A 17,315-nucleotide genomic window follows, 5' to 3' on the forward strand; every position below is an offset into this window, starting at 1 on the left:
GCCGTTTTTTCCTTTGATTTAATCCAAACATCCCTGGGAGGAGAGCCACCAGGGGGTGGTTTAGAGCCTCTGTATCAGGATGTGGAGGCTCAGAAAGGGCAAGTACTTTTGCTGAGATCACACAGCATTGGTGAAACTGATATCCAGTTCTCCTGATTGTTGGCCTTGCGGAGTCTGCAGTCCTGAGCCTGCAGGAGCAAGATGGGGTGTCCCCAGGGAGACTCAGGATTTGTACTGGAATTCCTTGAAGCCCAGAGTAATTTCGGTTCTGGGCCTTCCTCCTGCTACTTTGCCAGGGAAGTCCAATTTCAGTCTGTTAGTCACTCACTCTGTCAGACTCTTTGCAACCCCATGGACTGTAGCCCACCAGTCTCCTCTGTCCAGGGGATTTCCTGGACAAGGATACTGAAGTGGGTTGCCATTTCCTTCTCTAGGGGATCTTCCCCACCCAGGGGTCAAACACAGGTCCCCTGCATTGCAGACAGATTCTTTCTGGTGAGAGCCAGCAGGGAAGTCCAGGTTCCGTTTAGCTTGAAGCCTTCTGCTGTAACTGACCTGGCCCTCTTCGAGATGACCCAGAGGAAACCTTGCCCTCAGACTTCATGGGCCAGAACTTTGTGTTTCTTCGCTACATTGCTGTGTTCCTGGACTCTGGGACAGAGCCTGGTGTGCTGTAGGTGCTCAATACATGAGTGAAACAATCGGCCTTTCCCCTCATTCTTGGGTTTGCACAGAGACTCGCGGGAGGCGGGTGGAGGCTCGGGACACAAAGCAGGTTGTAAGATGATGGGACATACCTGGGAATCCATGGTCACGTTTCTTAGGAGGGACACGAGGGTATGAACCCCCAAACTTTCAGAGCATCAAGGCCAGGTACTGTGGACATGAAACCCCGCTTGAACAGAACCCTGAATAAAGGTCTCTTGAGCATTTGCAAGAAAGGCATTCCAGGCAGTGCAAAGGCCCTGGGGCAGGACCATGCCTGGCATGTTGGAGAAATAGGAAGGACCCCATTTGGCTAGAGCAGAGTGAACAAGGGGGAGAGAGAGGCGAGGAGAGCAGGGAGGAGATGGGGCAGGTCATGAAGGACCTTGTGGGCCAGAAGAAGGACTTGGGACTTTCATACGTTTAAAGAAGAATTCCCTGGTGGTCCAGTGTCTAAGATGCCACACTCCCAATGCTAGGAGCCTGGGTTTAAGCCCTGCTCAGGGAACTAGGTCCTGCATGCTACAACTAAGAGTTTGACTGCCATAGCTAAGACCCAATGCAGCCAAATAAAATTTTTTTTAAATTTTTAAATTAAAAAAAGACCCAGGCTCAGTCCAGTGTGATGAGAACTCCAACAAAAGTTGGACAAAGTACGAAAGGAGGGTGTTCCAAAAGAGATGTTAGGTCCGGGCTTGGAGAGATGGTTGGAATTGGCATAAGAGCAAGAGGGGCAGGGAAGTTTCCATGGCAAGAACGAGGAGGATAAAGGCCAGGGTCGCCTGACTGGCGTGGCCTTCCAGGACAAAGTTGAACCTCGGCCGGAGATGTTTAAAAATGACCGGTGACACCCAGTAGCTGGGAATTCCAGGGCCTGGCTTTGGTTCTCTCTCTAGCTGGCCGGTGCTGGGAGGCGGACGTGGCAGCCCGGCAGAGCCAGCTCCATTTGGAAGCCTGCTGAGATTGGACGAGAAATCCCGCGGGCGAGCTCACCGTGGCAGCCGAGGCTAGCCCAGCGGATGCACCGTGGGTCCTGCACGGGAACCCTAGGATCTTCCGTATCCTGCCAGGTTTAAATGGGTATAATCATAGTTTCAACAAGTCCTGTCCTTTCTACAGCCAAAAGATGAATTAAGTGTGACCCACCCTGTCCACCTCTGGCTGTCACTCTAGGCCAAGCTGTTATGCCCACTGGGATCATTGTTTGCCCCTCCTCCCTGGACTTCCAGCCTCTGAGAGTGCAGAAATCACTCAGCAGCCAGATTTAATGTGTGTCTGCTTTATTATGGTAAAATATATATAATATAAAGTTCACTATCTTAACCATTTATGAGTGCGTAGCTCAGTGGCATTAATCTCATTCACACTGTCCTGCAACCATCCCCACCATCATCTCTAGAACTTTCTCATCTTCTGAAACTGAAACTCTGTCCCCATTGAACATTCACTCCTTTCCCCTCCCTTGGTCCCACCATCTACTTCCTCTCTATGTGGCTGTGACTCCTCGAGGACCTCCTATGAGTGGAACCAGACAGTATTTGTCCTTCTGTGTCTGGCTTCTCTCACTAAGCATCACATCGTCAACGTCCATTCACATTGTAGCAGGTGCCAGAACCTCCTTCCTTTTTAAGGCTGAGTAATATTCCACTGCATGGCTGGACCACAATATGTTTATCCCTTATGCTTTGATGGACTCTTGGTGTGTTTCTATCTTTTGACTTCTCTGAGTCTAGCTGCTGTGAACATGGGTGGGCAAGTATCTGCTTGAGCCCTGTTTTCAGTTCTTTGGGGTATAGACATAGGCATGGGTCACATGGTGATTCTATGTTTAACTTTTGGAGGGACTTGTGCCAAGCTATTTACCACGGCTGCACCATCTTATGTTCCCACCAGCAGTGCACAAGGGTTCCAATTTCTCCACATCCTCATAGCCAGAGACATTTTAAAATGCAAAATAGATCCAGTCATCACCCTTGCGACCAAAATCGAAGCATCCCACAAGGCCCAGGATGGGGTGGGGGGCGGTGCCCTGAGTGGCCTGAGGTCTCCTGGCTTTGTGTACCGCGTTTGGGCCACATGCTCTGTTCCTCAAACATCCTATGTTTGTTCCTGCCCCAGGGCCTTTGCACTTGTCGTGCCATCTGCCCTCAGCTCTCCACACAGCTGGCTCCTTCCCTTTCCTACGTGTTTATAGAGAGCTTTCACCTGACTTTTTGGTTAAAAGTCACCTCCGCCCGCTCCAGCCATTCTCTGTCCCCTGACCCAGCTTTATTGCATCGGTGGAACTTAGAACCAGCGAAATTATCTCGGTCTCCTTCTGTGGGCTCGCTTCCTGTCTGTCTTCCCTCCCTTGGCTCCTTGCCACTTCCCCAGTGCCTAGCAAGCATAGGTGGTCAGTAAACATCTGGGAGATGAACGCCAGGGCGGTGTCTGGATCTCCCAGTTAGGAACTGCTGGAGCCTCAGCCACCAGGACAGCGAGAGTTGTCTGGTGCGGGGGGGTGGGGGTGGGTGGGGGCGGGTGCTCCAGGGCAGGAAGGGCTGAACCAAAGGCCATGGCGGCGCCTTTGTCACGGGCTGGGACAGACCAAATTTGGGCTCGTGGCCACGGACAGGAAAGAACAGTTTGTACACTCTGTCAATGGGATCCAGTTTACATTTCTGTTGCCGCTGTGATCATGTGTTTGTTTGAAGGAAAGGCCACGGGAGGTGATGACGTTCCGGCTGCCGACAAACACCCCGCGGACCTGGGAAGTTGAGAGAACTGGTGCCGGGCCAAGTCAGGGTGTCGCTTGAAACACGTCCGCTGTCTGTTCAGGGCCAGTCTCACTTATACTAGCATGAGCGTGGTTAGCTGCGCTTTGGGAGTGGTGCTAGAGAGCTTTGAGTGTCTCTCAGAGAAGAAACCTTTCAGGAAGGTTCCAGAGACAGGAGAGAATGTGAGCCACGTAGATACAGAGGGAACAGTGTTCTAGGCAGTGGACACAGCCGGTGCAAAGGCCCTGGGGCAGGACGATGTTAGAGGAACAGCTAGGAGGCCCGTGTGGCCGGAACAGAGTGAGCGAGGGGGAGAAAAGGAGAAGGGGAGGGGAGAGAGGGGATGGGGCAGGTGGTGCAGGGCCTTATGAGCCACAAGGAGGACCCGGGCTTTTACCCCAAGGGAGGTGAGAGCCCTGGAGGGCTGTGGGCAGAGGAGGGACAAAGTTCATGTAACTTCTGAGCTTGGAAATATGCTGTCACAAATAGTATTTATCCTTTAGACTGTGATGGACCCCTCCCCTCCTGAGGCTCCTCTGATTTCATCCTCACACCCATATAAAGTAAGGCAGCAACAGAGAAAGCCCACTTTATAGATGGGGAAAACTGAGGCTCAGAGAGAGAAGAGGCCTGATTCATCCCAGGTCACAGGCCAACTTGTGTCAGGGCTGGTTCTCCAACACAGGAGGGCTCCAGGACTCCAGCTTCTAAAACATGCTCCAGAATCATACAAGTTTGGGACCCACAGCTTGTTCTTCATGAGGAGCTGAGGAGTCCCACAGCTGCCTGAGAGGCCCACAGCAAGGCTCACGCTCTTTGACTACAAACCCCAGGGTCAGGCAGAGTCTGTGGACACCCAAGGCACATCTGTAGGTGCCCTGCTCTCCAGGTCCCCTACTCGGTGGTCGAGAACGTGCATTTTGGTTCTGGGGTGCTTCTCTGGAGTGTCCACGTTTTTCTCACATAGTCAGGAATGTAATCTGAGCATCACCAAGTGCCAGATCGAATGCTTGATCTGAGTGGGGCTGCAGAAAATCACGTCTTCGGGGATGGGCAGTGGGGGACTCCGGGGATGGCAGCAGGTCAGGAGAAAGCTTGTCAACAGGCAAATGTCTTAAAGCCAGCAATTGGCATGATATAAAATTCAGTGAGACATTCAAGGTGGTTCCCCTGGCCCCTCTTTCTAAAAATAAATTTTACTGGAGAATAGTTGACTTACAGTGTTGTATTAGTTGTATTAGTGTTGTATTAGTTTCAAAGGTACAGCAAAGCGATTCAGTTATGCATTTACATGTATCTGTTATTTTCAGATTCATTTCCCCTATAGGTTATTACAGAATGCTGAGTACAGTTTCCTGTGCTGTTCAGTAGGTCCTTGTTGTTTATCTGTCTTATATATAGTCGTGCATAAGTTAAGGCTTTTCAGGTGGTGCTAGTGGTAAAGAACTCACCTGCCAATTCAGGAGACCTGAGAGATGCTGGTTTGATCCCTGGGTCAGGAAGATCCCCTGGAGGAGGGCATGGCAACCCACTCCAGTTACTTTCCTGGAGAATCACATAGACAGAGGAGCCTGGCGGGCTGTGGTCGATGGGATCGCAAAGAGTCAGACACGGCTGAGGTGACTTAGCACACATGCACTTACAGTGTATGTTAATCCCAGACTCCTAATTTATTCCTCCCCATCATGTTTCTCCTTTGGTAACCATAATTTTATTTTTGAAATCTGTTTCTGTTCTGTAAATCAAGTTCATTTATTTCATCTTTTATATTGGATTCGGCATGTAAGTGACATCATTTGATATTTGTCTTTCTGTGTCTGACTTCACTTAGTATGATCATCTCTAGGTCCATGCATGTTGCTGCACATGGCATTTATTTCATTCTTTTTATGGCCAAATAGTATTGCGTTGTGTGTATACCCCACATTGTCTCTATCCAGTCATCTGTCTGTGGACACTCCGGTGGTCTCCGTGTCCTGGCTGCTGTAAGCAGTGCTGCTGTGAACATTGAGGTGCATGTATCTTTTTAAATTAGGGTTTTCTACGGATAGATTCTTTAAGAGAGGAGCAGATAAATCCGGGTTGGCCCCTCAGCTTTCCTTGCTGTGTGACCTTGGGTAACTTACTTACCCTCTCTGGGTAACGTGTGGTTGCCAGCCTCAGTCAAGGATGGCTGCAGGGTGTTAGATAGGACTGTCAAATGCACAGCCTGACGCCTGGCCTCTGGTAGGCTGTCTGTGCTTGGTCGTTGCCACTGTTTTGTTATTATTATTCTTTAGCATCATCCCCTCCTGTCTTCTCACTCTATACCTTAGCTCTCTGCTCAGTGAGGTGAGGGTGATCTGCAGTTTCCTTGACCCATGCAGCAGGGTCTGGGGCATCTGCTCCCATGGACATTAGGGTCTGGGGGCTCTTCTCCCATGAGGGACTTGTTGGCATAAATGAAATGGCTGTTCCCCACTGCCCCCAGCTGTCCCAACACCACAATTAGTAAGAGAAGGAACTTTGGCAAAAGCTGAGCATCAGGGGACCGCCAGCTAGGGGCTTTATCTGGTCAGACAACAGGGTTCAAACATGGGGGAATCACCCCAAACTACTGACAAAGAAGGGGTTCTGTCAGGGGGTAGTGAGCCCCCTCCAAGGGATCCCACTGGATCCCTCCTAGTCAAAAGCACCGAACCCAAACGTGAGGCCTCAGGGTGTCTGGGGCGCTGATCCCAGGTCCCATTGCTGCCACCTGGTGTTGTGTGAGTTTGCATACGTTGCCACCTCACTTTGTGCCTCAGTTTCCCCATCTGGAAAATGGGGGTGATAACCACACATCCCTCCTGGGAGAGTTTCGAAGATTAGATGAGTCAGTGGAGGTGAAACATGCATCCCAACACAGCCAAAGGGGTGACTCACTAAGTATTAATTACTGGAATGTACCGTTTCACACCATGTGGGCTGGATGACCCTCCCAGGATCTCCAGTCACAGTCCTTCACCCACCAGGGGCTGCCACTGTCATCTCTGGGTTGAATGACCTCCCTTGCACCTGACCCAGCCTGAGATTACACACTCCTGGTTAACTTGCTTACTTGTTGATTGCCTGGCACGCCACCATTAGGACATCAGTACCATGAGGGCAGAGAACTCTGCTCATCTTGTTTGTTGCTGATTCCCCCAGGCAGGTGGCACCCAGAGGTGCTTGGCAGTCAGTTTGCCAAGTGCTCACAGGATAGAGGTAAACAGTGGTGCAGTTCAGCTCTGGTTTTGTGGATGAGGAGATGGAGGCTCAGAGATGTCGAGCGCACACAGCAGAAGTTGGCAGACTTTGAATAAAGTAAATGCCTTAGACCTTGTAGGTCACTTCTGGTCTCTGTTGCATATTCTTTCTCTTTTGACAACCCTTTAAAATTGTACAAGACACTTTTCTTTCATTATTACCTCCCCCTAAACAGTCTTTTTTGGCTTCCCAGGTAGCACTAGTGGTAAAGAACCTGTGGGTTTGATCCCTGGCTTGGGAAGATACCCTGGAGGAGGGCATGGCAACCCTCCTGGAGAATTCTTGCTTGGAGAATCCCGTAGACAGAGGAGCCTGGCGGGCAACAGTCCACAGGGTTGCAAAGAGTTGGACAAGACTGAAGCGACTTAGCACACACACAAAAAGCCTTTTTAGACAGATTTTCCCCTAATCAGTGAACCTCATGAGATTTTTAATAGTACAGGTATATTATATATCTATTTATATATTGTATCTATGTCTATATATCTGTGTTTTATTAAAAAAAAAGATAAAAGCCCAAGAGCCAGTTTTTGCTCCTACTGAGAATGGCTGGATCTGGACTGGACTCCCTCCCCAGTCCAGACATTGGAGGCTGGGCAACTCTTGGTGGGATTCTCCCAGGCCAGCATCCCTGGCCCAACCCCTCAATGCCAGGAGCTCCTTCCCCAGTCATGACAACCAGAGATGTCCCTAGACATCGTTTTGGGGAGCAGGAATGCCCCAGTCAAGTCCCTCTGTGCTAGGCAATTTCTTTGCATAGACATCAACTTTGAAATATAGACTCTCTGAGCTGGGCCTCAGTTTACAAACCTCATCAACTGGGCAGATTTAGTCAGATAGTGCCATGAAGCTCATAACAGTAAAAGCTCAACAAATGAAAGCTGCCCGCTTGGGGACTGGGATGTTGGACATTAGCCAGACTTTAGCCATTATCCACTCTGGGTCTCTAAGTAGAAAGGAGGTGGGAGAATTATCTGTGCTCTGTCTTTTTCTGATTTTTCATGGAAATATCCAGAGCAGCTCAGCCTGATAGAACTGTCTGTGATGATGGTGTGTTCAGTGCTGGCCAATTCAGTCACCACTGACCAAGTGTGTCTATCCAATATTGAAAGGTAACTGGCACGGCTGAAGTCCTGAAAATTGCATTTAATTTCAGTTTAGCCAATTTAAATTTCAAGTCACATGTCGCTTGGGGCTCCCACACTGGACAGCTGCAGAAGATTGGGAGTTTCCAGAAACCAAATGACTGGCAAGTGGTCAGCAGGTGGGTGAGAAATAGTTTGAGGTTTTTAGGGATGATTAAAAATAAGATGGCATAATAGAAAGGAAGGAGGTTCTGACGCCTGCTACAATGTGGATGAACCTCAGAGGACGTGATGCTCAGTGAGAGAACACAGGCACAGAAGAAGTCAAATCTGTTGAGATAAGTAGATGGTGGGGGGGCAGGGGTTAGGGGAGGGGACAGAGAGTCAGTGTTTCATGGGAACAGAGTTTCGGTTTGAGAAGATAAGAAAGTTCTGGAGACAGATGGTGGAATGGTCACAAGACAGTCTGAACCGACTTAGTGCCACTAACCTATACACTTAGAAACAGTTAAATGGTAGAGTATGTGTAATGTATATTTCAAAACAATCTAAAAATCAAATTAAAAAAATTTTTAATAAGATGTCATACAAGTACAGCATCATATCATTTAGAAACTATACTTATTTAAATTTAAAAAGAACTCCCCAGAGTATAGGAAACAGATAGGAAGAGGGTGGGGGGAGTGAGCTTCTTCAACCCAGTAAAGGAATTTGCAGAAACCCACAGCTAACATAGTTCTTGGTGGTGAGAGACTGAATGGGTTTCCTCTAAGATCAAAAGCAAGACGAGGACACCTGCCCCCACCACTTGTAGTCGACAGGGTTTTGGAAGGCCTAGCCAGTGCAATAAGGCAAGAAAAAAAATCAGAGGCTTACTGATTGGGAAGGAAGAAATAAAATTAGCTCTGCTTGCAAGTAATACAGTTGTCTACATAGGTAATCCCAAGCAATCCATAAAAAAAAGGGGGTGCAACCTTAGAACTAATATGTGAATTCAGCAAGGTTGCAGGATACAAAATTTTGTTGTTGTTGTTTAGTCACTAAGTCATGTTGGACTCTTTTGCAACCCCGTGGACTATAGCCCGCCAGGCTCCTCTGTCCTTGGGATTTCTCAGGCAAGAATACTAGAATGAATTATTGTTTCCTTCTCCAACAAGCTTAAAACCCCCAAAGCAATTCCATTTCTAAATTTTAGCAATGATCAATTAGAAACCTAAATTAAAAGGACTTCCCTGGTGGTCCAGTGGTTAAGACTCCATGCTTCCCCTACAGGAAGTGTGGGTTTGGTCCATGGTCAGGGAACTAAGACCCTGCATGCTGTGCAGTTGAAAGAAAGAAAGGCCTTAGCCAATTTTTTTTCCATAAGAAAAAAAAAGGGAAAGAAACTTAAATTAAAAACACACTCTCATTTAGGTCCCCCAAACCTACCATGTATTGAATGTCAGTTTGGCACCAACATTTTACAATTGTTATTAGCTGACATGGAGTCCTGACAAACCCTGGGAGGTGGGTTGTGTTATATCCTCATTTTACAGATGAGGAAGGTGAGGCTCAGACACATGATATGGCCGGCCTGAGGTCAAGAGCAAAGGGTAAGGGCGCCAGACTAGAGCCAGCCATAACTAGCGCCATGGCTTTCAGTCCATAGGAAGTAAAGGCACCCAAGGCAGAAACAGCCAGACAGTAACAACAGTGATGAAACTCTACTCTGGTGGGCGACGTGCTTACAGCTCTGAGGGAGACGCTGTCACGGTGCCCGTTTCACAGGTGCGGGGAGTGAGGCACGGGGAGAGGCCCGCAGGCCCGGCTGCCTGGTTCCAAAGCAGGAACACACAGACAGCACTTGAGAAATACCCCTACCTCCTTGGGTAGGCGCCTGAGTGCCAGTCGGGCACCGCTGCCTGCTGAGTCCGTATGGGCGCCGGTTCTGGAAGAGGGTCTGTGCCCGAGGCCTGGAGCCCAAAGGCTGGCTGCCCAGGCTGGGCCCTTCCCAACAGTGGCCACCCGTGCCCAGCCACGCGCCCATTCAAGCAGGACAGGCTGGCTCCAAGGGGCCGCTGGCTGCCCAGCCCGGGAGTTGCCACGGGGCGTGGGGCCCAGCCGGGCACAATCCCCTCGCTGCTGTCCAGCCTTGCCCAGCCCAGCTGGCCACACGGGGGGCTGCTCAGCCAAGCCAAGGAGGCCTGCCTGCATGCGCTTCTGTCGGGGATGGGAAGCTGAGGCGGGGTGGTGGTGGGGCACTCCTAGGCTTTTTACAGCATCCACGGTCTTGGCCTCCAGCAGGTGCTCAGCGCAGTGTGTATACAAAGCTGCAGGTTCCATGCCAGGCAAATGGCGCGGGATCAGTGACTGTCGTGAGCAGCGTCATCATTACGATTATCCTCAGCAACCCTGGGTGAACCGAGGCCCCAGGAGGGGAAGCGACCTCCCCAGGACCACGTGACCTCGGGTGCTCCCAGAGCTGGGATGGGAACTCAGGCACCGAACGGCAGATGCCAAGCAGTTTACGTTGGCCGCGCTGCACGTCTGGATGCATGTGCAGAGTATGAATTAAACTAACAAGGAGAGGCTTCCCCAGTGGGCCAGTGGTTAGGATTCTGTGCTTCCATTGCCAGGACCACGGGTTTGATCCCTGACCAGGGAACTAAGATCCCCACAAGTCACTCCCCTGGTTGGGGGTGGGGGGTTAAAAAGTAAGTGAAATAAAATGATACACTACTATAAAAAAATAACAACAAGTGGTGTAGTGTAGGCACTTTTTCGTCATTCTAACCATCTATTTTCCTTGTCCAAAAAATGGGTACACTAATAATGCCAGATAAGTGGCTCTTAATGATTTAAGGGAAGGTATGAAATGAGAACAACAAAGCGCCATATCTATGGTCATCTTAGGGACTTAAAAATAACAATAATAATAATAATGGGATAGATGTTACCATGTATATAGAACTCAATATGCCCTAAGTGCTTAATATATACTGTTAATATCCCCTTGCCACCTCCTGGCAACCCAGTCGGGCCTGTGAAATGCTTTCACACATTTGAAAGAAGCTGAAGGCAGGTAAGCAACTTGCCTGAGGCTCAGGGCAGGTAAGCAACTTGCCTGAGGTCACACAGCGAACAGCCCTGGGCTTGGAGTGTGGCAGGTGGCAGGGGCCTGATTCTTTCTCCGTCATTTGATGGTGCTTCCCGCCACCTTAGCCCTTGACCTGAGACATAAATGGATAGGGCTGTAGGGGTTCTGCCCGACTGGGCTTTGGCCATGTGCTCCCCTGCCCCCAACCCAGGGTGGAGGGTGGGGGTGGGGACTGCAGAGGGGGCTGGCGTGACTCGCCCTCCATCTAGTTCTCTGGAGCCAATAACGCTGAGCTCAGCGTCTGTCTGCTTCACCAGGCTGCCAAGGAGCCTGATTATTTTTAGATAAGATGGGGGGGGCGGGCGCCGGGGTGGGAGGGAGCCCTCAAGTTGGGCAGGGGAGGGGGACATCACAGCTGTGGAAATGTGCCCCTCAGCCCCCTCTCTGGGGACCCTGAATACCAACCCAAGACCATGGGCTGGGCTCCTGGGACTCAAGGCAGAGGAAGATGGGAGGGATCCTGAGGGGTCAAGGACTCACCTGTCTGGCCCTCAGTTTTCCCATCTGTAAAATGGGCATGAGGGTTCCCACCTTATACAGTGGAGGCAGGATTAAATGAGCTATCCTTACTTGACAGAAGAGGAAACTGAGGCTCAGAGAGTACTTCCCTATGACCGAGCCAGCTCCTGCACTTGGGCTCTCACCCGTGACCCCAGTGACAGAAGACATTCACGACCCTCTGTGGCAGCAGCCAGGGAAGGGGCCATGCCATGCTCCAGACCGCGGTCTCCATGGTGCTGGTCCCAGCTAGTGCTGGGCTGATGCCTCCTCCCCTCGGGATGGGAACCCCTGTGGCGATGTCACCAATTCCCCCTCCCTTTCTTTGCAGATGCAGAGCAGAGTGGCAGTCCCCGGGCAGGGATGGGCTCCGACCAGGAGGACAGCAAGCCCATCACACTGGGTGAGTCTGGAGGTGGCAGGGTGGAAGACACGGTTGCATTCCCATCTTTTATTTAGGAGTAATCTTGGGAACACCGTTTGTGGGTTCTGTGTGGTCCTGTATGAGTGTCTGAGTCATCTCTGGAGTAGGTGCTGCTGTTATTCTGTTTTGCAGAGGAGGAGACTGAGGCCCAAAGAGGCATATGAACCTTCCAGGGGCATCCAGGGAGCTGGGGTTGGAACCCATGACCCTGAGCTCCAGCATCTGGGCTCAGAGGTGCTCCCCTAACAGTCTCACAGGGTGTTCAGTGAATGAGTAGGACAAGTCAGTTCTGTGTTGGGGTGGGGGGTGGGAAGCAGGAGAATTTGCCTGCATCAGGGCTGGGAGCAGACACCTGAAGGACAGAAAAGTTTTGGAAGCTGCAGAGGCCCTGCTTCTACTTTATCCCCTGGCTCCTGTCTTCACAGTCTGTCTTCCCTAAAGTGGTCAGAGGGCTTCTGTGAACACTTGAGTCATGTGTTGCCCCTCCCCCACCCACATCCCTCAGGGTAAAAGCTCAAGTCCTTCCTGCAGACCAGGAGGCCCTGTACAACCTGCCCCATGCCCTCCATCCCCCACCTTTTCCTTCTCTGCCCCTTGCTCACTCTGGTCCAGCCACAGGGGACCTCCTCACTTCTCCTCCAATACGCCAGGCACCACCCAGGGCCTTTGCACAGGCTGTACCCTCTGTCTGAACAGGAAACTGCTCTGTCCCTCTCAGATCACCCAAGTCTTAGCTCAAATGCCTCCCTCTCAGAGAGATCTTCTCTGAGCTCCTTAGCTCAAGCCGCCTGGCCACTCTCAATCCCAGCCCTCTGTTTTAGTTCCTTTAGAGGAAGTTAGTGATTGCGTATGTATTTGCTTAGTTGCTTAGTGATTGCATATGTGTTTGCTTATCTCACCTGGTGGAACGTCCCCTCCTAAAGGGCAGAGGTGTTTATCTTGATCACTGCCCTGTCCTCAGTACCTAGAATAGGACACAGTACACAGCACATGCTCAAAAAACATTTATAGAAAGAAAGAAAGAAAGAAAAAGGAGAGGAGGGATAAAGCAAAGAGGAAAAGGGAAACTAGAGAGATAGTACAGCAGGAGCGGGCACAGAGGGGAGATGAAAAGGGAGACGGGAAGAAACACGCGGTGGGTGAGGGCATCCCCCATGGAACGTCCGTCACAGTCATGCACAGGGAGGCTGGACGGTTCCAGGAGGCTCACAGGCCCCCGGGCCACATCTCTCTGGCCATCTGTGACCTGAGTCCTCCTTGGCCTCCTGTGATCCCCACGTGCCTCCCTCCAAGCCAGATGTTCGAGGCAGGCGGCGGGGGCTGCGGCGTTTGGCCGGGTCCCATGGGGAGCTCCAGCGTCTGGTGGAGGAAGTCACTTCCTCCCCGCCCGCCAGGGAGTCCCCTGGAGATGGAGCTGGGCGAGCGCTGCACAAACAGGAAACCCCTGTGGGGGGAGGGTGGAGGGGCGTGCTGACAGCAGCTGGCCAGCTGGGTCAGCAGGAAATGGCCATGGCCACTTCCCCTGGACACTGGGAGCCACCGCCCTGCCCTCCTCGGGAATGTTGTGGTCCCCAGCCTTCCATCATGGGCCTGGGCAGGCAGTAATTGCTCAATAAATGGTGGACACAAAGCTCGTAAGCAAGGAGGGGGCTTAAGTGACGGACAGCGGGGGAGCCCGGCGCTGCTCTGCGCTCTCTGCGGCTAGTGCTGCCCCCTAGGGGCCTGGACAAGAACTGCTCCCAACACCACCTCGAAACCAAAAGCTGCCACCTCTGTTCTGACCACTCTCCCGGCTCCTTCAGCTCCAGCCCCTGTCAGCCTCCAATTCGCCAAGTGTGTCCCCACCCCAGGGCCTTGGACTTCCCTGATGGTCCAGTGTTCCACGCTCCCACTGCAGGGCACGCAGGTTCGATCCCCGGTCAGGGATTTTCCGTATGCTGTGTGAAAGTGAAAGTCACTCAGTCGTGTCCGACTCTGCTACCCCATGGACTATACAGGCCAGAATACTGGAATGGGTATCCAGTCTCTTCTCCAAGGCATCTTTCCAACCCAGGGATCGAACCCAGGTCTCCCACATTGCAGGAGGATTCTTTACCAGCTGAGCCACTAGGGAAGCCCAAGAATACTGGAGTGGGTAGCCTATCCCTTCTCCAGCAGATCTTCCCAACCCAGGAATCGAACCAGGACCTCCTGCATTGCAGGCGGATTATTTACCAGCTGAGCTACCAGGGAATCCCTACACACTGTGTGGTGCATCAAAAAAAAAAAAAAAGTCCTATGTTCCAACCCTAGGGCCTTTGCATAAGCCATCCCCACTGCCAGGAACATTGTAGCCCACAGGCAGGTGGCAAAACATTGAGTTTAAGATCATTCTAATCAAGGCAGCCAACTTCTCACAAGGCAGTTTCACTGTGCCAGGGGCTGTCAGGCCACTTCTCAAATTCAAACTCACATTTCTATTTTCCACTCCTACCCTGATGTCTTGGTTGAATGTCACCCTCCCAGGAAAGCTTTCTCTGAGCCCTTTGTGCAAAATAGGTCCCCTCCCCATCAGGCTCCCCCACCTTGCTACCCCCTGACACAGCTCATGTTTGACTTAATGATCTTTAAAATTTTTTTAAATTGTGGTACAACACACATAAAATGTATCATTTTAACCATATTAAAATGTACCATTCGGTGGTATTAAATACATTGACCAAACTGTGCACACATCACCTGTCTGGTTCCAGAACATTTCATTACTCCCAAAGCAACCCCATCTCCATTTGTCACTCCCCTTCCTTAGGTAACTACTCATCCACTCTCAGTGTCTGTGGATCAGCCTGTTTGGATGTTTCCCATCAGTGGAATCACACCCTGTGTGTTCTTCTGTGTCTGCTTCTCTCACTGAGCATCGTGTTCTCAGGGTCCGTCCATGTGGTGGCAAGTGTCAGGGCTTCTCTCCTTTTCATGGCTGAGTGATGCTGCCATGTGTGGAGGGACCACATTCTGTCTATCCATCATCACTGATGGACTTTTGGGTGTTCTCTGATTTCAACTACTATAAATCATGCTGCTATGAACATTCATGTACAAGGGTTTTTGACTTCCTGCTCTTATGTGGCTTCCTTTGCGCACTCCAGACTGAGAGCAGTGGCCCCTGTTAGTCTTGTTCCCCATGGTTTCCCCAGTGTCCAGCTTGGAGGCAGACACAGGAAGTGCCTGGGAAACACTTGCTGGGAGAATGGGTCCTGCCTGTGAGGGCCTCTGGGCAGGACAGGCCTGTTCCCTCCCAGCTGTCCAGGTGGGTCAGGGCTCTTGCCCTCTTGGGGCCAACCTCAGTTTCCAAATCTATGAAATGGGTCTAAACCACCCCATCCTGGAGAGGAGGATGTCCAAGTGTCCAGACAGCCCCTGGCACTTTAACTGCCTTTAACATTAGGCAGGAGTGGGTCTAGGCACACTGGAGATTTTAACTGCTGCCTGTGGACCCTCCATTCAGCCCATGGTTCTGAGCCCCTGCTGTCTTCTAGGTTCTAGCCCAGGAACTGGGGATGCCACAGAGCTCCCAGCCTGGCAGCAGACAGCTAAAAGACTGCAGTGTTGCATGGGGCAATGAGTGAGGCAAAAGGACCGAGCTGGTCCCTCTTGGGTTGTAGCATTCATATCTCACAATCACCCAAGGTGTATGATCCCCACTTTTGAGACCAAAGAGGTAAAGTGACTTGTCCAGAATCACACACCAAGTGGGCACCCTAGCTGAGATGTGAACCCAGGTCTGGCCTCCACTCGTGTGTGCAGCTGCCATGCCACAGACCCGGGAGGAAGGCTGGGAGGCTGGAGGACAGGAGGCTGGCTGCAGCTGCGCTGAGAAGGACGGAGCAGACTCAGGAAAGAAGATCCGCTCCAGCTGCGTCAGAGCAGAGGGCTCCTCCTCAGCCTGGAAGGGTTGAAACAGCCATCCTCCCCCTGCGGTGAAGGAGGATGGGGTAGACGGGGATGCCTGGTCAGACACCCCAGAGTCTGGGCAGCCCAGAGGTGTGAAGGTGGGGGACCAGACCCAGCTCAGCTGGACGCCTGCTGAGCCCTGTCCTCTGTCTCTTTTCCAGACACCACCGACTTCCAGGAGAGCTTCGTCACCTCCGGTGTGTTCAGTGTCACTGAGCTCATCCAAGTGTCCCGGAGTAAGTGTCCCCGCCCACCCTGTGCTGGGACCTGCCGGGGGAGGGGGGCAGCTGTCAGGAAGAAGTGGCTTTGGGATGGGGGCTCCCAGAAGGAAAGGGACTCAGGGAGGAAGGAAGAAGGAACCCATGTCCCTGGCCCACTCCCCCTCGTCCTCTCCAGTCACCCCTGTCACTAAACTAAGGTTCCTAGGAAGGGCAGTATCCAGGCCCTTTCCAGAGTCCAAGGTCAAGGTGACATGCATTTCCCCAGGAAGGACTCTAGATGCTGGGTGGAGGGGCTAAACGAACTTCCACCCCAACATCCCCCTCCGGGGGCCTCCCTCACCCCATGAGGAGGATACCCCAGAGGGTCCCCCAATCTGCTTTGCCTCCTGTCCTTTTGCCTTACCTATGGACCTGCTGGGGACCCCCCACCCGCCAGACACCTGCATTTCAAGTCCACACCTCAGGAAGCCCTGGTGGCTCAGATGGTAAAGAATCCACCTGCAATGTGGGAGACCTGGGTTCAATCCCTGGGTTGGGAACATCCCCTGGAGAAGGAAACAGCAACCCACTCCAGTATCCTGGCCTGGAGAATCCCATGGACAGAGGAGACTCGTGGGCTATAGTCCATGGGGTTGCAAAGAGTCAGACACAACTGAGCGACTAAGCACAGCAGAGCACCCTACCTTAACCCTAACCATCTCCCTCCCCATCCAGATCAGCAGAGCCTGGCCTCTGGGAATGCTGGGAAGCTTGGCCTCTGGCTCAGGTTATGCCTCTACCTCACAGTGTGACCTTGGTGTCTCTCAGTGGCCTTGTTCTTCTGATACATAGAATATAGGCCAGTTTCAGCCAAACTAGTGCCAGCCCCCAGAGGGCTCTCCCCACCCCTCCAGGGCAAATCACAGTCCTGGACCTTGTTCCCTCCCTCACCCTCCTCTCTGTTGCCTTCTGCAGCACCTGTGGTGACTGGAACAGGACCCAACTTCTCCCTGGGGGAGCTTCAGGGACACCTGGCATATGACCTAAATCCAGCCAGCACCGGCATGAGAAGAACGCTACCCAGCACATCCTCCAGCGGGTATGTCCCCGGGGCCCCACCTCTGGGCATTCCATAACCCCACCCACCCACCTCCATCCAGCCCCAGCTGGTTCACTTGTTTCCCTGTTTCCACATATCACCTGGAAAACTCTTATTTATCCTTCAAAATCCAGGACCCAAGTGACTCTTTTCCCCAGTCCTGACACCCCACAGTAGACTCCCACAGCCTAGAGTCCTACAGGCCCAGCCCTTGA

General features: G+C 51.8%; 1 protein-coding gene across 4 annotated transcripts in view; it reads left to right on the plus strand.

Annotated features, from left to right (window-relative positions):
* The window catches only part of NFIC (nuclear factor I C), a 69,147-nt gene that overhangs the window by 33,787 nt on the left and 18,045 nt on the right, over nucleotides 1-17,315 (plus strand). For all 4 annotated transcript variants that reach the window (XM_043466131.1, XM_043466128.1, XM_043466129.1 and 1 more), the window contains exons 3-5: nucleotides 11,779-11,850; nucleotides 15,963-16,037; nucleotides 16,977-17,100. In XM_043466131.1, coding sequence (XP_043322066.1) covers nucleotides 11,779-11,850; nucleotides 15,963-16,037; nucleotides 16,977-17,100 — 271 coding nt within the window. The remainder of the gene's footprint in view (nucleotides 1-11,778; nucleotides 11,851-15,962; nucleotides 16,038-16,976; nucleotides 17,101-17,315) is intronic.

This window comes from Cervus canadensis, chromosome 4 (genome assembly GCF_019320065.1).
Source record: "Cervus canadensis isolate Bull #8, Minnesota chromosome 4, ASM1932006v1, whole genome shotgun sequence".
In the NCBI taxonomy this organism is placed as follows: domain Eukaryota; kingdom Metazoa; phylum Chordata; class Mammalia; order Artiodactyla; family Cervidae; genus Cervus; species Cervus canadensis.